The 25,583-nt window shown below is 44.8% G+C and overlaps 1 protein-coding gene across 1 annotated transcript in view; it reads right to left on the bottom strand.

The window, feature by feature from the left end:
* Positions 1-25,095, bottom strand: part of MACROD1 (mono-ADP ribosylhydrolase 1) — a 1,160,748-nt gene extending 1,135,653 nt beyond the window's left edge. The window contains exons 1-2 of the mRNA XM_044270759.1: positions 24,869-25,095; positions 11,022-11,123 (exon numbers count right to left, since the gene is read on the bottom strand). Coding sequence (XP_044126694.1) covers positions 11,022-11,123; positions 24,869-24,923 — 157 coding nt within the window. The 5' untranslated portion in view covers positions 24,924-25,095. The remainder of the gene's footprint in view (positions 1-11,021; positions 11,124-24,868) is intronic.
* Positions 25,096-25,583: the final 488 nt, after the last annotated feature.

Here is a 25,583-nt window from a genome sequence, read left to right as displayed (position 1 = left end):
CAACACCACTATCTAATCTTCATGTTCCACATCCATACGTTCCTGTGCCATTTACAGAAGTTCCAATACAAAAACTTTGTGTGTTTTCTGATGCTTCTGTTAAAACTATCACCAGCTGTGGCCTATCTGAAAATAGTGGACATCCAAGACAGTGGCTTGCCTAGGGGAAGCTGGGGCGTCCACCCCGGGTGCCGGATCTCAAGGGAGTGCAATGAGCGCTTCCATCAATACAGATGGAAGCGCTCATTGATGGAGGGCTGATGCACACACATACTAGAAAGGGGCACGGGAGAGCATAGTTCCCTGCACCACCGCCAAGTAGGCCTGAGGCCTATGCGGTAGTGAAATCCAGACACAGGTGTGCGTAATGATGTCATTGCGCGCGCCTGTGCCAGGACACAGCAGCACAGTGAAGTGTGTGCGCCTTCCTCTGCAAGCAAGCTCAGGTGAGTATTTAGCTTTTATTTTTTTATGTGCCAACTTTGGGGGACACGGGACACACACACAGGAGGACTTGTGGGGGAAAAATATCATGGTTGGATACTGTGCGGGGGAAAATTATTGGGAGGGATTACTATGTGGGGGCAAATTATTATGTGAGGGATTACTATGTGGGGGGCAAATTACTATATGGAGCAATGTGGGGGAAATTACTGTGGGGGGGCAGTGTGGGGAAACTATTGTGTGGGGGCAGTGTGGGGGAGACTACTGTGTGGGGGCAGTGTGGGGGAGAATTCTGTGTGGGGCAAATTACTATATGGGGCAGTGTGGGGGAAATTACTGTGGGGGGCAGTGTGTAGGGGAAATTACTGTGGGGGAGAAATTACCATGTGGGGGAAATTACTGTATGGGAGCGGTGTGGGGGGGTAAATACCTGTGTGTGCGGGGGAATTACTATGGGGGAATTACTATGGGGGAATTACTATGGGGGCAATGTGGGTGAAATTACTAAATGGGGCAGCGGGGGGCGTTGCTATTGGGGAGGCACTGTAGGGGCAATTCTATTATTTCTGGCAACACTAAACAGGGATTATTATAGGGTGTTATTATTACTGTGGGCACTCTAGGGGACATTATAGCTACTGTAGACACTATAGGGACATTTGGGGTAATTTATCAAACTGGTGTAAAGTAGAACTGGCTTAGTTGCCCATAGCAGCCAATCAAATTTCACCTTTAATATTTGACAGCTCTTTTGGAAATCCAGTTCTACTTTACACCAGTTTGATAAATGACCCCAATTATGTCTACTGGGGTCACTATTTTTTCAGCATTATAGTACCTGGGGCATTGGGGAGCACAACGGTCACAGCATTGGGGGTAGCAGCAGGATGACACTGTGGGGACACCAGGATGGGGAGGTTGAAAAACTGAGAAATCTAACATGTCTGTGTTACAAACTCTGTAGAGACGAGATGCGGCTGAAAGAATTTGTCATGGCGGTCTAACGGAGAAGGAGAGGAAAGAAAAGGTCTACATGACAGGAGATGTCCCTGGATGTAAGAGGTATGTGGCCAAGTATTAAGGGGAGGGGGTGCCAGAGAAACACCCTAGGCACGCCACTGATTCAAGGATAATGCCATGTATGGTTTATCATGGGCAAAGCAAAACTTGCACTGCTCCCTGAGTACAAAATACCCAGACTAGAACTCTGTGCGGCAGTATTAGCAGTCAAGCTTGCCAAGCTGATCACAGAAATAAACATTAAGATCAAAGACGTTGAGTTTTACACAAACAGCAAAGTAGTCATAGGCTATATCTACAATGAAGCCAAGCGTTTCTATGTCTATGTCAACAATAGGGTACTGAGAATCAGGAGATCATCCTGCCCAGGACAATGGCAATTCGACCTACCGACCACAATCCTGCAGACCTAGCAACGAGGTCTGGAGAACACAGCACTACAGATCCAGCCACATTTGAATTAGTGGATGCAGACATAGATGCAGAAATCTGCCCTCAGGTATCAGCGATGCAAACAATGACTTCAGACAGCCATCTCAAATCTCATAGGTTCAGTAGGTTCTCAACCTGGTAGTCACTTGTTCATGCTATCACCTGCTTATCCCACATAGCTTGTTCTTTCAAGGATGCCCCGGCCACTCATGTCAATGGTTGCAAAACCTAACACCACTGTAAAAATGTTTACACAGTAGCTGAATTGGATCAGGCAAAAAAGTCGATAATTCAGACAGTACAACAGGGAGTTTATGCTAACAAAATTAACAGCATCATCAGCCAGAGACCTATCCCTAAAGACAGCATTTAAAGAAACGTGATCCATTCATTGATGGAGATGACCTGATAAGAGTTGGAGGGCATCTTAAAAAAGCCAAAATAGACTTAACAGAGAAATGACTTGTATTAATCCCTGATCATCATCACATTGCTTTTTTGCTTGTGCAACATTACCACGAACAGGTAGAACATCAGGGCAGACTGTTTACAGAGCAGCTCCAGGAGATGCTGGACTGTGTGGATAGTTGGCGAAAAGAGATGCATGAGCAAATTCATTTTCAAATGTGTTGTTTGCCGTAAACTCTGAGCTATTTTCCAAACATAGAAGATGGCTAAACATCCATCTGACAGACCCTCTTTTCACCAACATTCGTCTTGATGTATTTGGTCCCTGGTCTGTAGCTACCCTATACACTAAAGGAGGTCAAGCGAACAGTAAATGCTGGGCGGTCATGTTCACTTATATGTCCATCCAAGCTGTCCACATAGAGGTAATCAAATCTATGGACACTTGAAGCTTCATAAAGCTTCTAACCTGTTTCATTGCTATTAGAAGACCTGTGAAACATATTCGATCTGACAGAGGCAAAAACGTTCTCAGTGCAACCAAAGAGCTACTAATTCCTAAAAAACCTGGATACTATCCTTGTCCAAAGATACCAAAATAAACATGGCTGCACTTGGACTTTCAATCCACCTTCTCTCTTCTCATATGGGTGGAGCTTGTGAGAGAATGATAAGTATAGCAAGTAGAATCCTAGACTCCATCTTCCTGCAAGTAGGCACAACAATGCTTACACATGGGTGCTTAACTACTTTCATGGCAGAGGTCTCAGCCTTCATTAATGCCAGGCCTTTGACTCCAGTCTCAAGTGATCCTGAAGATCCAGTGATCCTTACACCTGCTATGTTGCTTACTCAAAAGAATGACATTGTTGATGCCCCTGCCGGAGAATTTGATGCTAAAGACCTTTGCAAAAGTAGAAAGCAATGCATCTCTACACTACAACCAAAGAAAAGGTGACAAACAACCAAACCAAATCTCAGAACTGGTGATGTCGTACTTATGAAAGATTGCCAATTGCATAGAAATGAGTGGCCATTAGGTCTTGTCCCAAGTGAGGACGGGAACATATGCAAAGTTGAGGTCAAGGTTCATAATCAGAATGAGACCAAACTATTTCTTAGACCAGTAACAGAACTTTTTATTTTTATATTACGAGTGTGTGCTTTTTCTACCCTTATTAGTAAGTGTGGCGTGTGTTCAGCTGAGCAGTTAGGTCATGTGATATTTTTATAGAGCTGGTTGATATGGACGCGGCGATACCTTATATGTATACCTTTTTTTATTTCACTTTAACACAATAATAGCATATTTAAAGCAAAAAAAAGACGTTTTAATGTCTCCATATTCTGAGCTATAGTTTTTGAATTTTTTGAGCGATTTTCTTATGCAAGAGCTCATTTTTTGCAGGATGAGGTGACAGTTTTATTGGTACCATTTTGTGGGACACGCCTTTTTGATCGCTTGGTATTGCACTTTTTGTGATGCAAGGTGACAAAAATAGATTTTTTTTTTTACATAGTTTTTCTTTTTTCTATTTTGGTGTTTACCGGACGGGGTGAATCATGTGATATATTTATATAGCTGGTCGTTACGGATGAGGTGATATCCAATATGTGTATTTTTTCCTTTTTTTTCTATTTTTTATTTTAAAATCAGGGGAAAGGGGCATTTTTTATTATTTTATTGCTTGAAACTTTTTTTTATTAAAAACACTTTCTTTTGCTTTGTTTTAAACTTTATTTCTGTCCCACTCTGGGACTTCAACTTTTGGGGGTCTGATCCCCTCTGCAATGCTTTACAATACATCTGTGTTGTAATGCATTGCCTGTTAGTGTATTACACTAAGTAAGGCTACATGCACACTACCGTTGTGTGTTTTGCGGTCCGCAAATTGCGGATCCGCAAAACACGGAAGGCGTCTGTGTGCGTTCCGCAATTTTCAGAACAGCACAGACAGCCATTGATATAACTGCCTATTCTTGTCCCCAAAACGGACAAGAATAGGACAGGGTATATATATATTTTTTGAGGGGCTACGGAACGGAGCAATGGATGCGGACAGCACACGGAGTGCTGTCCACATCTTTTGAGGCCCCATTGAAGTGAATGAGTCCGCATCCGAGCTGCAAAAACTGCGGCTCGGATGCGGACCCAAACAACGGCCTAATACACTGTGCATGAGGCCTAATACACCAACAGATTGCCTAGGAGACGAGCCTGGGGCTGGATCTTCCCGGTCCCTGTAGAAGGCAGGTCCAAATGCCGTGCAAGGCATTGGGCAGCCTGTGCAAGGCATTGGGCAGCCTGTGCATTGCATCGGGCTGCCTTGTCACCCATCGGGTCCCCGCCACAGCAGCGCGGGGAGCCGATGGGCTCCCTCACCGCCGCATGCACCTACTATGCAGCGGTCAGCGCTGACCACGGCATAGAAGGGGTTAATCCACCGGCATTGGCTTTTACAGCGATGCCGTCGGATACAGCAGGGGCCTGGCTATCAGGGACAGCCAGGCCCCTGCAGTGATCGGGCATGCACCACTCCGGTGCCCGCATGATCACCATGACGTAATAGTACGTTAAAATGCGTTAGGTCACTTGCCGCCATTACGTACTATTACGTCATATGTTGGGAAGGGGTTAATAAAAATAGCCCCAGCAACTACATTTGCTGAAGCCAACGCCATCTTTCTGGGTTTTACTTACCTCACCCAGTTGAGGAACATGGCCGGGACATACACCCTTTCCACGACAACACTTAATGAATTGTTTTGTTTTCTATAAACTGTGAGCCAGCCATTTGTATGTAATATTTTATTATAGCTAGGTGGTTATAGCAGGCTGAGCACCAGTAAAGTCTCGAGAGAGCTTCCTATTTGTATTTATTGACAGTAACAGAAATTATTATGCTGTTTTCCTCTGGGGTCTCTGATGGTGGCATCGGTTGATGTCAGGCGGGGAGTGTGCTGTCCATAGACATAGGGTGCCATCTAGTGGCAATTTTTGGTAATTGTCTATTGTTTAATTATTTTATTTCTCCACCAAAAGGAAGTGAAAAGCACTCTAGGAAGAAGGAGGACAGTCTCCTCAATGTCTGCACAGAGATAGGACCTGTGCTTTCTAGTCCATCCCCTTGTTGGAGCATAGCCGGTAAGTTGCTAGATATGTTGTATTCCTGGCTATCAGCGCCATAAGAACAGTTAGGACAGTTGTGACCCTTTAACTTGGAGCTATAATGTGTCACTCTGTAATTGTGCAGCTTGGTCTAGCCACATGGTCAGCCATTATGGTTCCATACTATGTTTGCATTGCCATATACTGTTCATATTGTATTAGAAGCTATTATCTTTCCGGTTTCTCTACAGCTGGGCTCAGAACATGTTAGCCTACTGTATGTTATTCACTACTGCACTTTATATAATGCTGTAGTGTAATGGCATGTATATTCTTATTTGTTCCTTAGTTTCATCCTAATCCTACATCCGGTTAATAAAGCAACAGACTTCCACCCAGTGTCTTTTATTGGCTAGTAGGAAGGTGTTTAACTGCCTGCCGAGCTCCGCATAGACCCCAGGGGTACGTGAAGTAGAGTAGGACAGTCATCCTAGGTGACTATAAGAGGCAATCATTAACTTGCTTCTGCAATAGATTGCATTGAATTGGTAATTCAATGCTCTTTTGCTGTTCTTATGGCTCCCTGCCCCCTGCAGGGCTCCAAGACAAGGGGGACAGACGTTTCTCAGTATTGGCCCCCAAGATCTGGAACTCCCTCCCAGAACACATTAGAACAACATCAAATTACCTGGCATTTAGGAAGTTGGTTAAGACCTGGCTTTTTGTGTAGGATGACGTAGGGGCCCACCAATATAGCCATCGACAAGCGCTTCGATCGGATTGAGTTCCTCTAGAGCGCTATACAAGGACTTAGTAACATAACATAACATAGGAACTACAACTCTGAAAGCCCTGGTTTCTTCAGCGAGACCAGGGCTTTCAATTTCAACCAAAGGCTCCCCTGATGGCCACACGGAATAGCTGGTCCAGCAACAGGGCGCACGCTCCAGATTTGTATTTGTATCCAGATTACATTTGACCACGGCATCAGTGGGGATAGGGCTCATGCCCACTAACGTAAGGGCTCCGTGCCTGTGCTGCAAAGCGCAAATTGCGGTCCACAATGCACGGGCACCGACCGTGAGGCAGCCCGCTACTAAACGTCTGACAGAAATGAGAAATGGATTTTTAAACAGAACCTGTGAACTCTCCTGACACATCTACATCTAATATAAATGTGTTTCACTTACTAGGATGGAACATTAGCTCGGCCCATTTACCACCCCCTTCCCATTTTCCCATTGACAAACACAAAGAGACTTTATCTTGGTGTAAAAAGGCCGTAGTGACCGATTTATTAACATATTATCCATAACATTTTCTTTACACAACTTGCATGTAACGGAATAATGTCAAAACATTCGACTTCATAACTCCCTGATGATGAGGGATCCTGGAAGGCAACCCAATCATTTTAATCCTCCATTTTGTAATTTCGCCTTACCCTTGGCCGCACTCACCCTCCCAAGGGCACCAAACATCACCATTATGCCCCTACAGGTCTTTTAACCCTAACAGGAGCCCCCAACCTTCAACTCACTAAACCTCCTAAGATACACGCCCCAAAGAGTCATGCAACTATTCCAAATAGTTTTCCCTCCCAGGATCCTCTTTTTACCTGCCACAAACGAGCATCAGTGACACCTCACCTATGCTCATCCTGCCACACCCAAATTGCTGTCTCCAACCCTTCTTGCAACCCCAGTGCCCACAAGTCAATCCTAACCTCGTTCTGCCTGTAAAAACCGAGTAGACACCTCCTCCAATTCCTTATGGCGCACCACAAACCCCCCTTGCCGCCACACAAATCACCCTACCTCCTTGTTCAACTTGTTTGCTGAGGATTGCCGCTAGCGAAGGACCATATGCGGAGGAATTGCTCCCTCGGTTATTAACACGCTACAGTGTTTGGGGTTTTTGAGCTTTTCCACCCATTTAGGCCACTTTATTTTAGTGATTTTTCTTTAGATGTATGGAATGTGCCATTGCGCAATGCTGGTAACATTCTAGTGCACCTGGTAGCCTGTGTCACATGGCCTATTATAGGTGGGGCTTGCAGCCCTATTGCAGGTCCTACCACTAGACTGCCTATGGTGTGTGAACACGGTCTGAATGGTGCTAAGATCTAACTCACAGCCAAGCTTTCACATACCTCCATAGTGAGATCACTCATGCAGTGGGAGAAGGAATAGGGCTGCAAGCCCCACCTATAACAGGCCATCTAAAGAAAAATCACTAAAATAAAGTGGCCTAAATGTGTGGAAATGCTCAAAAACCCCAAACACTGTAGCGTGTTAATAACCGGGGGAGCAATTCCTCCGCATATGGTCCGTCGCTAGCGGCAATCCCCAGCAAAATATGCATACAATGAAGGATGTTGGCAGCGGACCACATGCACCACAAACTACTAACAAACCCGGAAACTCCGCTCATAGCCGCAACAAATCCAACTTAATATCCCTTATTACATCCCTCAAGCGACGTACCCCCAAGTCATTCCCCCCGACATGAAGCACTAAAATGTATGGGAATCTATTTAATGCAACATAAAATCGAAACTCTTGCAAAACCCTACCCCCACAAAAGGCCCTTCAAACCTATCCAGAGAACTTGTACCACATCGTTCGGAAAACCCAATTGTCTTACGTTCCGCCGAACATCTGCTCGCAAGGCACCCCAATAAACATAAGAATGCCCAAATATCTAGGCCAAACACGATAAGGACCCTGCAACAAAGAATGAACACATCATGAATAAACTGTTACAGCCACCAGAATACCGTGAAAACACAACCCGTCCTCCCCAGCCCCTTTAAAGCAGATCGTGGGGGCGAACATAGTAAAGGAAACTTGCCGACTCCCAGCAGCCAATCCGCTTGATGGCTGTATCACCTTAACCCCACCTAGCTGCCTATGTGGCCGCCCCAATCCTGAACAAATGAGAAGCAAACTCCCCAACTGTCAAGCACTTCCGAAAAATAGCTACAAACTGAAAACGGGAAAGAGCAGTACCATCCTGATGTACTAGCAAAGGTTCCTTCCCCATCGGACGATAGTGCAGAAATTCTTCAACACGCCGAACCGGACACACCACACAGCCTAACAACGGGCGTAAATTAATTTGCACCCCTTTTCCTACTGGGTTCGTCTTTGACCTTCTCAACAAGCACTGTAAGCCATCAACCCCCACACACACATCCCCCCGCAATAGACCCTCTACTCGCTTACAACTACTAGACGCCAATTCTGAAACCCGAAACACACACAAAAAACACCAAATAAAAACAAGCCTCTTGACACACAAACTACCTCTAAAATCTTACACAAAGTCTGCAACACTGAAAAAGAGACAGGTCGCCAAGTGTCCCTGGCGGTTGCACCCCGCCGGTATCCCTTCAAAGCCTGACGTACCCAAAAATCTTTTGATACATCTACTAACCCCAGTAGACGCAACCAAAAACCCACCGCTGCTACCCTCTTGGACACTGCTGAAAACAACACCCCGCTCTTGAAAGACAACCCCAGCCAATAAACCAATAACATTTAAAAATCTTTAGCTGAAACGCATCCCCCCACTTTTCCCACTGCGACCAGGCTACTACGTAAGCTACCCACGTACCACTACTGACAGATCGCCATATCAAATACACTGATGCCCCAAGGCCACGCTCCAGGGCCACTGAGGACAAGGCAGCCCTTTCTCGTCCACTCCCGGCACCAATTGACAAAATCAATCCCACTGAAAACGAGAGAAAATCGACCACTGAATTATCAATCCCAGGCACATGCACCGCTACAAAACATGCATTCAATTCTAACCCCCGAAGAACTAAGTGATGCAACAAGCGCAACACCAGCAATGAACTAGCCGTTTGGAAAATTATTACAACAAAACCGCGCCTGTTCGTTACGTAAACGTCTCCCCCACAACTCAGTCGCCAATACAATAACTCCAACAACGACAAATTGGTTAAAAAAAGTCCGTCCGCCAATCCTCCTGCCATAGAGGCGGGAACCAGCAGGAAAGGGGTTCCGTATGTGACCCTGGGGGTTACCTCAGGACTACAGCGCTCCGGGGGAAGAGACCTCCGGGCCAGAAACTGCACCGGCAGGCCAACCGAGGACCCTTCCGTCCCTTGTAGCACCGTCTGTAGTGACTGCTGCAGCCATACTGCACAGCCGCTGCCCGCACTGCCGCCATCAAGTCTTCCAGCTCGGACATGCTGCCAACTTCAAACCCCATTATCCAGCAAGTGGCTAAACTCCGCCCATCCCTTACTTAAATACTGCCCGTCAAACCTTTCCTGCCCCTCCCTCCCATTGACTAATCCCTGCCCTGCATCCCATTCAAACTTATTTAACCCCTTAAGCCTCCCACTTCCCCCTAAGTCAAGCTGCAGTCCGCTATGGCTGCTCCCCGCGCCATTGCTCTTCTTCCTTGTGAAATAGCAGTTCAGGATCATCTTTCCTTAGAATTCTACTTTGTGCAATTTCTCTTATTTCTAGAAATGTATAAATAAATTGACAACTAGGTGTTAGGATTGGGGGGTGTCCCTACAGTCTGACACTGTCCAATCAGTGATGACAGTGTCTAAGGTTGTAGGGACTCAGCCCTATGATAAGAAGAATGGGATCGGCAATCATTAGTAATGAATGCTAAATATAAGCAGGTACTATCTATAGTTGCCCTCACTGTTTGTAAGTCTTCAGCACTTTCTGCATAATCCTGACACGGTCTTCTACAATCTTGCTGAGAATAAAGTGGTTATTCTCCTGCCGATCTACTCCATTTACAGCTGGAGACTGACTTAAAGGGTGTGGTTTAAAGGGGTTGTCTATCTTCAGCAAATGGCATTTATCATGTAGAAAAAGTAAATACAAGGCACTTACTAATGTATTGTGATTGTCCATATTGCCTCCTTTGCTGGCTGGATTCGTTTTTCCTTCACATTATAGACTACTCGTTCCCATGGTTACGACCACCCTGCAATCCAGCATTGGTGGCCGTACTGGCACACTATAGAAAAAAGCACTTGCCTATCCTCAATCCCACAGTTCCGTCCACCAGAGAGGCCAGAACTTTTTCCTACGGTGTGCAAGCACAATCACCACTGATGGTTTGCAGGGTGGTCATAACCATGAATATGTGCGGTCTATAATGAGATGGAAAAATGAATCCAGCCATGAATCCAGCCACCAAAGGAAGCAATATGGATAATAACAATACATGAGTAAGTGACTTGTATTAACTTCTGTCTACATCATAAATGCCACTTGCTGAAGTGACACAACCCCTTTAACAATTCTTTCATCCCACTGCAGACAGGGCATAGCAGGGTGGCTCCTTCCCCAGCCACGTGTCTTAGAGGATGCACATAAATGACCTTGTGGGGCAGAGATTTCTTTTTTATATTTCTCAATTTCAACTGTAATATGAAAAAATAGGATCAAGGGAAAGGACGAGATGAATAGCAGAAAGACTGATTTATTTGTGCATTTTGTGCATTTTTGTGAGTTTAGCGTTATTGTAACATAGTCTAAAGTACTAGCCACTGTGAAAAAGAAATGTAGATGACCATAAGCAGACTGTGAATGTTTATGTCTCTCACTTTTTGCTGTGTCTTTCCATGCTGGGATCTCCTTCAGCTTGACAAAATCTTTCACAGAGTAATATTCACGTCTCTGCTTACTGTTGAGACTCTTCAGGAAAGCTGTAAACAGTACATAAAAAAGAAAATTAGTGTAATATTGGAAATATTGCTTCTAAAAATGACTTATTGTTACAAGCATGGATATGGAAATGGAACCACTGTACTAACTAACCAGCTTGACTTTGGACTGGACCTAAGAGTGTTGTCCTGGAGGTCCCAGGGCTTTCTCCCTTTAACCCCTATACAGGGATCCGTCCTTTGCTGCAGGGAAGCCACCAGACACCTGCCTCTTGGAAAAGTCCCAGTGTGGTTAGCAGCTGGGGTCAGAGACAATACTCGTCAGGAAATAGGCAAAGGTCAGGGTAGGCAATGTTAGTGTGAATACGTGAAAAAGGTCTAAGGTCAGGACAGGCAGTGGACGGTTAGAGTTGTAAAAAGGCAAAGGTTGGTACACAGGCAGACCAAAAGAACAGTACATCTTCCTGGTTACTAGAAAGGAAGGTGCCTTAGAGGAAGGTGCCTTAAATACCCTCAAGTAACCAGCCAGTGGCTTAAAAAAAACTAGGGTATGCGCTAGTCTTTTAAAAGCTGGAAAGCTACCAAACGCCCTAAAGAGAAATTGCTGCTGAAAGATGTGCCTCATCATAAATTAACTGCTATCCCTTAGGAGTACTGCTACGAAGTTTTGTGTTTTACATTTTCTTGGCCCAAAAAGTCTCAAAGAAACTACTAACTTGCTCAAGTTTTTTTTTAGGTATTTTTGGCCATGTAGTATAATTCACCACCTGGTGTTTCTTTTTATGAAGTTTTGTATGCCTTGTGTTCTTTTGCAGGAAAGTATGTAACCCATGTAATGTTGTTTCCTCTATAGAGCAGTATGAGCAATATACATTAAGTATAAAAAATTGCATGCAAAAACGCAACACACACTGCCATTTGTGATTTTTAAAGCAGGCCACTACAAAAAATGCCGGTTTATCCTGTGTTCAATTTTTTCCATAGATGTCTACACAGTAAAAATCCACAAAACGGGCCAAATATTCCAAAAAATACCTGTGTTCTGCAAAAAGATAGAACATGTCCTATTCTTAGTGATGGATCATGTGATGGACCATGTGATGTGCGCGGTGACGTCACCAAAGGTCCTTTTCTCCCAGCTCATCAAAGAATAAGAAAGAAGGGGAGCCGGGCTGCGCAAACAAGTGGATAAGGTGAGTTTAATTTTTTTATATTTTTTTTTAATCCCTCCATCCCTAATTTACTTAGCATTCTGTATTAAGAATGCTATTATTTTCCTTTATAACCATGGTATAAGGGAAAATCATAAAGATCGGGTCCCCATACCGATCGTCTCCTAGAAACCATGCGTGATGCTTGGGATTTTAACGCAGCCCCATTCATTTCTATGGGGCCTGCGTTGCGTGAAAAATGCACAGTGATGCGTGAAAATAACCGGTCATGTGGACAGCCCCATAGAAATGAATGGGTCCGGATTCAATGCGGGTGCAATGTGTTCACCTCACGCATTGCACCCGCGTGGAAAACTCGCCCGTGTGAAAGAGGCCTAAAAGGAACCTTAGAGTGGTCTTGAAAAATGAAAGCTACACTGTGACTGGTTACTATCTAATATATAAAGCTGAGTGTATGTGTGTGTGTGTGTGTGAATGTATGTCCGCTAAAGTAATCCGCACCGTCGCATTTACAATCACAAAATTTGGCACACAGGTACATCAGGTGTCCGGGAAGGTTTTAGAACAGGTCTCAGCTCTCTAGGACATACCGTTCCTGAGATATTCCCCAAAAAATGCATTAGCCAATAGAAGCTTAGTCACATGACCCTTATCAGCCAATAGAAGCTCGCAGGTCCTCCAGCCTCCACATACAGTTTTACTCCAGGTTTCCATAACAACCCAGCCATTTATTTTCACTGCTGTAGGTCAGCTTTAAAGGAAATCTGTCACAAGGATAATCGCTATTGAAGTAAAGCCATGGCCTAATAGCACTTAGTACCTTATTTCAAGACGTGCCTTTGTTTCAGCAATAGATGTTTTAATCCAGATAATCTGGTATGCAAATGAGCCAGTAAGAAGGAGCCCAGACATGCCCCCTGCCACAATGTGTCCACCCTCAAAAGACGAACTTAAAACCCCGCCCCTAGGTCCCACTAAGCCACGTCCCTGATCCGGTTAGGCCACGCCCTCTACTTAGCCGACAGGGATTGAAAAAATGAAGTTAAAAATTTCTAGGTCCCGCTAGGCCACGCCCCCCACTTATTAGTGGATAGGGATTGAAAAAATTAAGTTAAAAATCAACTTCTGTAAGCTACAGAGGTGGGACGGAGGCTGACTTTCTCCCTGCAGCTCACACTCAGACAATACAGTGCTGCTGTCTTAGAGTGAGCTGTTCAAAAGGACACGCCCCCAATCCGGTTAGGCCATGCCCCCTCCCACTCCTCAGCTGAAAGAGATTGAGAAAATGAAGTTAAAAATCTACTCAGCTGCAGGAGTGGAAGGGTCGAAGGGATAGTAACATAGTACATAAGGCCGAAAAAAGACATTTGTCCATCCAGTTCGGCCTGTCATCCTGCAAGTTGATCCAGAGGAAGGCAAAAAAAACCTGTGAGGTAGAAGCCAATTTTCCTCACTTTAGGGGAATAAAAATTCCTTCCCGACTCCAATCAGGCAATCAGAATAACTCCCTGGATCAACGACCCCTCTCTAGTAGCTATAGCCTGTAATATTATTACACTCCAGAAATACATCCAGGCCCCTCTTGAATTCCTTTATTGTACTCACCATCACCACCTCCTCAGGCAGAGAGTGCCATAGTCTCACTGCTCTTACCGTAAAGAATCCTTTTCTATGTTTGTGTACAAACCTTCTTTCCTCCAGACGCAGAGGATGTCCCCTCGTCACAGTCACCGTCCTGGGAATGAATAGATGATGGGATAGATCTCTGTACTGACCCCTGATATATTTATACATATTAATTAGATCTCCTCTCAGTCGTCTTTTTTCTAAAGTGAATAACCCTAATTTTGATAATCTTTCAGTATACTGTAGTTGCCCCATTCCAGTTATTACTTTAGTTGCCCTCCTCTGGACCCTCTCCAGCTCTGCTATGTCTGCTTTGTTCACTGGAGCCCAGAACTGTGCACAGTACTCCATGTGTGGTCTGACTAATGATTTGTAAAGTGGTAGGACTATGTTCTCATCACGGGCATCTATGCCCCTTTTAATGCAACCCATTATCTTATTGGCCTTGGCAGCAGCTGCCTGACACTGTTTTTTGCAGCTTAGTTTGCTGTTTATTAAAATTCCTTTCCATGTGAGTGTTACCGATGGTGACTTTATTCCTGCAGCTCACACTCAGACAGCACAGTGCTGCTTTATGAGAGTGAGCTGTTCAAAAGGACATCCTTGTGTTCATCCAGTCCATGCACCATATGGAGGACAGGGAGTCTGAAAGTTGGACTGTCCGGCCTAAAACTGGACCTATGGCCACCCTAGGGGCAGAGACTGCTGTGGAGGTCACAGTTAAGGGGATGGTCCACTATGGAGGTCAGTGTTAAGGGGCAGATTGCTGTAAAGGCCACTGGTAAGGGGGCAGGCCCCTGTGGAGGTCACTGTCAAGAGGGTGTTATGCTGTGAAATTCACTGTTAAAGGGGAAGGCTGCTGTAAAAGTCAAAGTTAAGGGGGTGGGCTGCTGTGGAGGTCCAATTTTAACCACCTCAGCCCCCCTAGCTTAAACCCCCTTAATGACCAGACCACTGTTTACAATTCTGAACTACACTAATTTCACGGTTTATTGCTCGGTCATACAACTTACCACCCAAATAAATTTTACCTCCTTTTCTTCTCACTAATAGATGTTTCATTTGGTGGTATTTCATTGCTGCTGCCATTTTTCGTTTTTTTTTTATATTAATCAAAATAGTCTGCAATTTTCTCCAAAAAAAGTGTATTTTTAACTTTTTCTGGTAAAATTATTCAAATATAATTACATTTCTATACAATTTTGTGTCAGAATTTATTGTGCTACATATCTTTAATTTAAAACAATCCAATAATTGTATTTTTATTGGTTTGCGCAAAAGTTATAGCGTTTAAAGCAGCATTTTGAAGCAGCTCTGACTTTCTGAGCACCTGTCATGTTTCTTGAGGTGCTAGAATGCCAGGATAGTATAAATACCTCCCAAATGACCCCATTTAAGAAAGAAGACACCCCAAAGTATTCACGGAGGGGCATGGTGAGTTCATGTATGATTTCATTTTTTTTCACAAGTTAGCGGAAAATTACACTTTCTGAGGAAAAAAATAATAAAGTTTCCATTTCTGCTAACTTCTGGCCAAAAAAAATGAAAAATCTCCAATGGACTCACTATGCCCCTCAGTGAATACCTTGGGGTGTCTACTTTCCGAAATGGGGTCATTTGTGGGGTGTGTTTACTGTTCTGGCATTTTGGGTGGGGCTAAATTGTGAGCAACCCTGTAAAGCCTAAAGGTACTCGTTGGACTTTCGGCCCCTTTGCGCATCTTGGCTGCAAAAAAGTGTCACACGTGGTAAATATCTCTGTAAAAGACAACTTTTCCCATTTTTTTACAGGTAGGGCAATGTGTTTTGGGGTGTATTTTTACATATACCCATGCTGGGTGAGAGAAATATCTCTGTAAAATGACAACTTTGTATAAAAAAATGGGAAAAGTTGTCTTTTACAGAGATATTTACCACGTGTGACACTTTTTTGCAGCCTAGGTGCACAAAGGGGCCCAAATTCCAATGAGTATCTTTAGGGTTTCACAGGCCATTTTTTACGCATTTGGATTCAAAACTACTTCTCACGCTTTAGGGCCCGCGCAGCTAAGAAGTTGATCTACAGCCTGCCAGCAGCGATCATTCACTGGCAGGCTGTAGGGCAACGGCCGTGTGCATGAGCCCTATGCAACGTATCTGTTTTGTGGTCCGCAAAACGTGGATCCACAAAATACGGACACCAGCTGTGTGCATCCTGCATTTTACCCTTCCACACCCTCCTATGTCAGAAACGCCTATTTATAACTCTATTATATAGCTGTGGAATGTATATAAGGATCTGGACAGCACACGGTGGGTGTCTTTATGAATATTTTTTCACCAGCATTTGGCGTAAAAATAGTCCCCTTTTTGACTGGCCGTATGACAATATTAAGTCTTATAGCTGGTGTCAAAATATTTTTGAAAGTTGAAAGGGACAGGGGTGGAGTGGGGGGGGAGTCGTGCTGTCCACATCTATTGATGCTTCTACCTGGCTGTAATGGCAGCTCCCAGACATCAAACCATAGCACTCAAATGTACAGTAAACCAAGATAAGTTAGAGGTGGCCCTTACATCTTTTCCACTTACTATAAATATATTTTTAGAAAAGTCAGATTTATATGTCAACATGCAACAAATTTGTGTTTCATTCTGACCCCCCCCCCCCCCCCCCCCCCCTCCAGCCTTGCACTGAAGGCCTAAATATCATAAGACAGACTTGTTACCAAGGTCAGAAAAAAGCTATTTCTTCTGCTCCCTTCCCCCATACACATGTATGCTGCACCAGCTTGCCTAGTGCTGGCTTATCTCACACAAAAAGAGAAGGACTGGGCATGTTGAAATCCAACTGCCTGATCCGTCTTACCCCCCAACATCTGCCATCGAGAAGAGTTGGTACAGCGCAACATACATTAACCCTTACCGCCGATCCCCCTGCACTACAGTAAAATGCACCTAATTTATTAAGAGGCAAAAGTGCGACAGAAGCTCTAGCCTATGCTAGCCAGGGGCAGGCACAGACCACAGCTATAACCTATACCAGTTTCTGGAGTAAGGTATAGTAAATTTGCAGCTTTTTTATGCCACAATAGTGGCGTAAATAGCTTAATAAATGTCCCCCATTCAGTTTTTGGGCTTTACCATTTTTCACAAGTTCTTTTGAGTAGTTTTAAAGCGGTTATCCAATATCTTAAACAGCCCCACCATGTGCCGGGCACCTCACAGGGACTATACTTCCCGCCGTTGCTGCTTCTCCCTCTACATCTGGTGTCGGGGGGGTGGGTGGGGGAGCAGCCAATGGCAGGTGGGGGCCAGCCTTCCTATGTCACCCAAGATGCTAGGGAGGCTCATCCCTGCCTGCCAATGGCTGCTCCCCCTTGACACCAGATGTTTTCATCCATGTACAGGTAGAAGCAGCAGCGGCGGTGCGGGGACCAGGAGCGGTGCTGGGAGTGGGGTAAGTAAATTACCGGTGAGGGGCCCGACATATGGGAGGACTGTTTATGATATTGGATAACCCCTTTAATTTTTTTTTTTTTTTTTTTACTTTTTAAGAATTAAGACGTTAGTTTAATATCTATACTGCATAACAAAATACATTACAAAGCACTACACTGCACTTTTTTCCCATTGCATTTCCACATTTTAATCATTTTTCACATAAAGCAACATGTTCAAGGTATTGTGCTTTTTCAAAAGTTTTTCCTATGGAACGGAAAGATGCCAGAAAAAAAATCTTGTTTAAAGGGGTATTGCAGGATTTTGCTATTTATAGCCTGTCTTCTGAATAGACTATTGGTATCTGATTGGTGAGGGTCTAACAACCTGCACCCTTGGTGATCCGCTGATTCAGAGTAGATCTGACACCTGAATTAGGGAGAGTTTATATCTCTATTTCATTTTCTATTCTTCTGATCCGTCAGAACAAAAACAAAAACAAACCACGGATCCTATGCAGCACATTTGGCATCTGTTTGAGCCATTTCCATCTGAGATCCATATTTTTAGATGGAAAAAAGTAAAAAAAAAGTACAGCATGTGTAACACCCCAGAGTTGTGTTACTACACACCTCTACCCCACTATCATCTCCTAAGAGCCTTTATAATGTCATCTGATGTGATTTTGCTCATGTCCTCCACAAATGTGCATACAACTATGTTAAATGTAATTGTTCCTGTAATTTGCCTGGTTACCAGTAGGTGGCAGCAACACACTGGCAAGGTACAAGTCCCAGTTTAGTGAATCTGAGCTGGAATGGATTATTCCAGTTTAGCTCCCCCTCTGTGAGAGAGTGGGCAGTTCCCACATCCTGCAGCATGGGTGGAGAAGGAAGTTAGAGTCAGTGTAGGCTCCACCCTGCTAGGGAAAGGCTGTGTGATAGCTTTCAGAAGAACACCCTGCATAGGGAAGACAGCAAGGACCTAGTTTCGGCTGAGACTTGGTCATATACCCAGCCTGAGCACCTTCAGCCTCAGCTGGATGAAGAAGCAGAAAACTACAGACGATCTCCAAAATTCCATGAAGAAAGCATCCCCTGAGAAACCATCTGAGAGATAAGTCCAGAGTCCTAGGAGAAGCTAATTCCTCCTCAGTTAGTCTGTCCCCCCATACAGCAGACGTTACAGAAAAGTGCAGAAGATTAATTCCTGTCACAATTACAGAGCTATCAAGCAGACGACTTATCCTGCAAGCTCCAAATTTAAAGCAGAAGAATTTATTCCTGCCAATCCTTGCCAAAACCTGCTGGGACCAAGAGACCAAAGCTGTATACCACTTGGATGCAAGTTATTTCAAATAAAGAAACATTTGAACTTCATCTAAAAGGTCTGGACATCATTTATCATGCCAAGTTCCTCTATTACTCCTACTATCACTAGACTCAAATGTATTGCAAGTGAGCCAGGAGTCCAGCCGTACCCAGGTAGGAGACACCGTTGATACCACTATCACTATCCTACAGACACATTATAGGCCATTACACCACTTTGGCATTCCTAATCTGTGACGTGCGTTATAAAAATTTGGAAGGGCACACGTACAGACTATTATCCACCTGACCCGGCCACTGCATTAAAGTGGCATCAGCATACCCGTTCCTGGTCACTACACATGCAGGACTTTTGTTCCATCTAAAATAACGGATCTCTGATGGAAATTGATCAAACAGATGCCAAATGTTCATAACTGATGCATAGGATCCGTTTTTTACAGGATTTTGTTTTTATCTGACGGATGAGAAGAACGGAGAGCTCCGTCCACTACTCAATCCAGCACCAACTCTACAACGAAACAGCTGATTAGTAGAGGTGCCAGGAGTCAGACTTCTGCCGATCAGACAGTGATGGCCTTTCCTGAGGACAGGCTATCAATAACAAAAACCTGGAATACCCTTTTTGAAGTATTATAAAGAAGCTAAGAAAAGCTTCAAAAACGATGCTGCAAGAAGCTTAGGACTTTATCTGATTCTACACGGTCTACTTCATAATAAAATATTTTTTAAAATGTTTCAGACATTGCACTAGATTTGTTTTCCCCCTCTAACATTAATTGCACCTTCATGTTAAATAGGGGTCCTGAAAACTGATCTCCAGAGGAATTTATGATATGAACAAGTACAATGCATTTGGAAAGTCTTCAGACCCTTTCAATTTTTTCACAGCAGCTATGCCAGATATTTATTTATTATACACACTTATATAGCGCTACTAATTCCGCAGCGCTTTACAGACATCATCATCCAACTGTCCCCAATGGGGCTCACAATCTAAGTTCCCTATCAGTATGTCTTTGGAGTGTGGGAGGAAACCGGAGTACCCGGAGGAAACCCACGCAAACACGGGGAGAACATACAAACTCCATGCAGATGTTGCCCTTGGTTGGATTCGAACCTAGGACCCCAGCGCTGCAAGGCACCAGTGCTAACCACTGAGCCACCGTGCTGCCCGATGTGCCCACTTCACAGAAGCTATGACCAGATATGTGCCCCCCTTCACAGTAGTTATCCTGAAATATGTGCCCCCTTCACAGTAGCTACGCCAGATATGTGCCCACTTCACAGTAGTTATGCCCAGATATGTGCCTCTAACAGTACTTATGCCCAGATATGTGCCCCCTTCACAGCACTTATGCCCAGATATGCACCCTTTCACAGCAGTTATGACCAGATCTGTGCCCATTTCACATTAGTTATGCCCAGATATGTGCCCCCTTCACTGTAGCTATGCTCAGATATGTGCCTACTTCACAACAGTTATGTCTAGATATACCCTCTTCACAGTAGGCTTCCTCCCCAAAGTAAAGTCCATATTTTTTAGATAGCTGACAGTAAAGTGCTCCCTAGGCCTTCAGCTATCCCTCAGGACTCCCTCTATGCTTGCACAATTATAGGGCTGACCTGTTATATGTGCACTTGGCAGCTGAAGACATCTGTGTTGGTCCCATGTTCATATGTGTCCGCATTGCTGAGAAAAATGATGTTTATTATATGCAAACGATTACGCCTAGAGGCTCCGCTCTCTCTGTAACCGCCACGCCCTCTGCACGTTCACATGGCCAGGGGTGATGACATTTTCACTGTCCTGTCAAAGTAGACTGGGAGCAGCAGTTGCTAAGAAACTGAAGCCTCTAGGTGTAATGGTAACACCCCCGTTGCTCCTAGAGGCTCATTTGCATAAATTAAAACATCATTTTTCATTGCAGTTTGGGCAAATAGGAACATAGGACCAGCACAGGTGTCTTCAGTTGCCAAGCGCACATGTAACAAGTCAGCCATAGGTTCAAAATTGCTGACAGATGCCCTTCAAAGCAGTTGTCTGGGTTCAAAGCTGAACCCGGACATATCTCTTTTTCTGCACTGGTCACATGATGGTGACCTCATCACAGGTCCTACTTCCACTTCCAGTGTTGAAAAGATCACATGACTATGATGTCATCGCAGGTCTTTCAGCTATGGAGTATAGGCAGAACGGGCAGCAGATTCACAGTAAGTACTAATCAGCTAATCAGCCCTCTCCCCTCCACCCCAAAGTGACCAGGTTACCCTGGCAGAGGAAGGGGAGGGGGAAATAATAAAATAAAATAAACACTTCAGCTGGCACTGGGAAGGGCCCCCCTCTCTCTCTCTCTCTGGGCTTCTGTGCAAACCAGCTGTTCAGAACGGATCCGATCAAGCGCAAGTGTGAAAGTAGCCTAATAATAATAATAAATTATTTATTTATATAGCGCCACCGTATTCCACAGCGCTTTACAAATTCAGAACGTACAAAACAAAAGACATTGTAGCTGGCTAATATACAACTGAAACACTACTACTGAGTGCCCTGCTCGCGAGAGCTTACAATCTATGACATCATGCCTGGAGGTAAAAGAAAACACTGGTCATCACCTGGCCCAGCCAGAGCCCTGATTCGAATTCCAATCTTGGGATGCGGCAATGCTAAAATATTTGAGGTAATTTATTAATCCGAAATACACCTAAATTTAGCGTATTTCAGGTGCAGAAAGCGCAACAGTTAGTTAACTATTGTGCCGCAATCTGCAACTTCAGTGAAACCACCGCCAAGGAGATTGTCTTGACCAGGACCACAACCCTACATGCATTGAAGCAACTGCCATGTGATTGGTTGACTAGATAATCGCATTCATGAGAAATAGAAGAGGTGTTCCTAATAATTATTTAGGTGAGTGTGTATATATATATATATATATATATATATATATGTACATAGCAAGAGCAAAGTAGGACGTGCTTATGAATATATACACAAACTTATTTAGACACCACTGCAGACAAGAGATCATCTTAGGGTCACGAATGCAGCAGTAACTTTCAGTCTGTGGTAGTTTCTATCCTTGGAAGGGGCAATCATCTCTGAGCATTTAGGAGACTGATTGCTTTGGGGTAAAAGCTGTTCTTCAGTCTAGTGGTGCGGGCACGTAGGGCTCTAAGACGCCTACCAGAGGGTAGGGGAGTGAAAAGGCTGTGGCCGGGGTGAGTTGGATCCCCGCAGATAATTTTTCCCCTGTTTCTGCAAAGAGTAGTGAAGATGTCATCCAGTGATGGTAACGGAGTACCAGTGATTCTGCCAGCCATTCTGATGATGAGCTTGAGGGTCTTCTTGTCCTCAGAAGAGCAGCCGGAGTACCACACTGTGATGCAGTATGTGATAACAGATTCTATGGTGCACCTGTAAAAATGGACTAGCAGCTGTTTTGGGAGTTGTGCTTTCTTCAGACTCCTCAGAAAATAAAGCCTCTGAAGGCCTTTTTTGGTCATTTCTGTTTAGTTTTTTTTATCCATGACAGGTCCTGACTAAGGCCTCTTTCACACTTGCGTTGTCCGGATCCGGCGTGTACTCCATTTGCTGGAATGATACGCCGGATCCGGAAAAACGCAAGTGAACTGAAAGCATTTGAAGACGGATCCGTCTTCAAAATGCGTTCAGTGTTACTATGGCAGCCAGGACGCTATTAAAGTCCTGGTTGCCATAGTAGTAGTGGGGAGCGGGGGAGCAGTATACTTACAGTCCGCGCGGCTCCCGGGGCGCTCCAGAATGACGTCAGAGCGCCCCATGCGCATGGATGACGTGATCCATGCGATCACGTCATCCATGCGCGTGGGGCGCCCCGACTGCTCCCCACTACACTTTACCATAGCAAACAGGACTTTTGCGTCCTGGCAGCCATGGTAACCATTCAGAAAAAGCTAAACGTCGGATCCGGTAATGCGCCGAAACGACGTTTAGCTTAAGACCGGGTCCGGATTAATGCCTTTCAATGGACATTAATTCCGGATCCGGCCTTGCGGCAAGTGTTCCAGATTTTTGGCCGGAGTAAAAAGCGCAGCATGCTGCAGTATTTTCTCCGGCCAAAAAACGTTCCGGTCCTGAACTGAAGACATCTTGATGCATCCTGAACGGATTTCTCTCCATTCAGAATGCATTAGGATAAAACTGATCAGGATTCTTCCGGCATAGAGCCCCGACGACGGAACTCTATGCCGGAAAAGAACAACGCAAGTGTGAAAGAGCCCTAATATGAACTCCAAAAATCTGAAACTTTGAACTATCTCCACGTTTCCACCACTAATGCTAATGGAGAGTTGTCCCTTTCCTTTCTTCTTCCTAAAATCCAGAATCAGCTCCTTTGTTTTCTTGGTATTGAGTATGAGGTTGTTGTTCTTACTCCTTAAGGCCTTGCTGTCAGTGAATAGTAAATTTTTACTAATCTTCAATTGCTGGAAAACCACCCAAAACTACCCTTGTTGGCATAAAACCGTCCAGCAGAGGTAGTGCTGGTATGTAGACACTCGGCAGAGCCATGAGACCACAAGTAATGCACAAGAGCGTATGTGTGCCGCTGTATGCTCCTGTGTGCATAAGGCCTCTTGCACACAAATGTGTGCTGCCCATGCCATGCAGCGGATCCGCAAAACACAGGCACCGACCGTGGGCCAGCTGCATGCAGATCACGACCACATTTAATTGAATGGCTTCCGCGGTCCGTCCGTTCCGGAAAAAAGATAGGATAAGTTCTATCTTTTAGCGTAACGGAAGCACGGAACCCCGCAAAAGCACTCCGTAGTGCTTTTGTTCCGCACCACATCTCCGGATTTGCGGACCCATTCATGTGAATGAGTCCGCATCGGTGATGCAGAATACACATGGCCGGTGTCCCGTGTATTGCGGACCCGCTTCGGTATTGGAAGCACACAGAAGTACAGGAGATAATTTCCGGATGGAAGCCCCAGGGTGCTTTCACACATTTTTTTTCTGCACCTTTGTGTTTTTTTCCCACTTTTTTGGCAATAAAAACGCCCGCTCCAGATGTTAACTGAAAGTCTAGGGAAATATGGAACGCAGGAAACACAAGGGATTTTTTTTTTTTTTTGCTCCTGGCATTTGTTAACTAGGTGGCTTTTTTGGGGGGGGCTTTCTCGCCTCTTTTCAAAAATGCAACATGCTGGAGCTCTTGGTGTTTTTTCAGGTGTTTAAAATTTAACATCACCTTCTTAAAGGGCTCATGCACATGGCTGTAGTTTTGGTCCGCGTCTGATTTTCATTTTTTGCGGATCAGACGCGGACTGATTTATCTCAATGGGGCTCCAGAATATGCAGACAGCTCATTGTGTGCTGCCCACATCCGCATGTCTTATTCTTGTCTATAAAAAAAAAAATGGCGGCCTGCACTCGGACGCTATCCATGTTTTGCGGACCGCAAAACACAGCCGTGTACATGAGAACTTATAGTAGAAAAAAGCCATAAAGAAAGCACTAGTGGTAATGAACACTGGGGGTCATTTATTAAGACAGCTTACGCCAATTTCTGGTCTAAAAAATTCACAAGACTCTGTTTTGCATCTTTAACACATGTTTTCACACTGCCCTCGACGCTGGGGAGTGGTAGGGCCGGTGTGAGGGAGCGACAGGGCAAATTTACTATCATTTACGCAAAGAGACTGACGTTATTGACAACCTGTCTGGAGTAGGTTTCACAGTTGGCGTACGGACTGGCAGAGGATGCGCCTATGTTATGATGAGGCATGCATCCTCCACCGCAGGGAGTGAAAATGACTCAGTGCAGAAAAAGAACGGCAGAAAAGCTGCCACCAAAAATGTGGCAAAAAAAAATAAACAAAAAATGCTTGCACTTATTCTGCCATTTTTTTTTATGGTAACCCCCCTCCCACAGAGCCACATTGATGTGTTTGTGCCAAACAACACAGCCATAGTATGGATGAAACTTCTGTGCTGCACATGCTGCAGGATCAACCCCAAAATGTTACAATTCAGCAGTAGACATTTCTACCTGAAAACTGCCTCATCACATGCCACTTGAGCATGTCTCTGGTCAGGCCAGACCCCAAGCCCGAGTGTGGGAGAGCAGGTATGTTCCCTCTCATATCTGCCACTGGCAGGAGGTGGCTTTTAAATAAAAAAACAAAAAACAAAACACAGACACCCCGTTAAAGGGGCTCACAGTACACGGTTAAATCTCAGCCCAGCTACTCACTTTTAGCCTCTTTCCAGCTGGTGGAGGGAGAGTTCAGGTCAATCTTCCCGGCCATGGTGCAAGCAGAAGAAGTCAGTGGCCTCGTCGTGAAGCAGCGGGACTGGGGGTGCAGCGCCTGATAACAGGAGAGCAAAGAGCAGGGATCCTGAGCTATGCGTAGGACTGCGTCCACTGTGTAACAGTGCCACAGGGAGCGGAGCCCGCGTTGTCGGAGCACGGTACTAGTCATGGGGTATATTTAGCAGCTAGTGACCGGAGAACAGGCAGACCAGATATTATTAGCTCAGGGGAAATTGATCTTCCTTATAAGTTACTGTGACAGCTGCCAGCGTGCAGGGGGCGCTACTAGTAAACGAGGATGGAACGCAGGTGCGTATCACCTGTCTACCCACTGCGTCATATACACGGCTGAATGAAAAAGAGAACCACCGCACACTCAGGGGTTAAACGCAAAAAGAGGTTATTTATTTTTGACAAGTCCTCCAAAAGAAGTAAAATTACAAGGAACAATTGTCAATAATTAGAATGTGACTGTTTTCTTGACGTTTCGGTCTCAGACGGACCTTGATCACAAGAGCCACTAAAAGAAAGAAGAACACATTAATGATAAGGGAGGGATTCAACCCCTTACGCTGCGTTCAGACCTGAGCGTTCGCGATGGAGCTCTCTGTATGCGTGATTGTACGGGCGTTTGCAATCGCGCATACAGAGACAA

Source organism: Bufo gargarizans, chromosome 10 (assembly GCF_014858855.1).
Source record: "Bufo gargarizans isolate SCDJY-AF-19 chromosome 10, ASM1485885v1, whole genome shotgun sequence".
Lineage (NCBI taxonomy): Eukaryota > Metazoa > Chordata > Amphibia > Anura > Bufonidae > Bufo > Bufo gargarizans.
The sequence above is the reverse complement of the archived record's forward strand: the minus strand, read 5'-3'. Positions and strand labels throughout refer to the sequence as shown.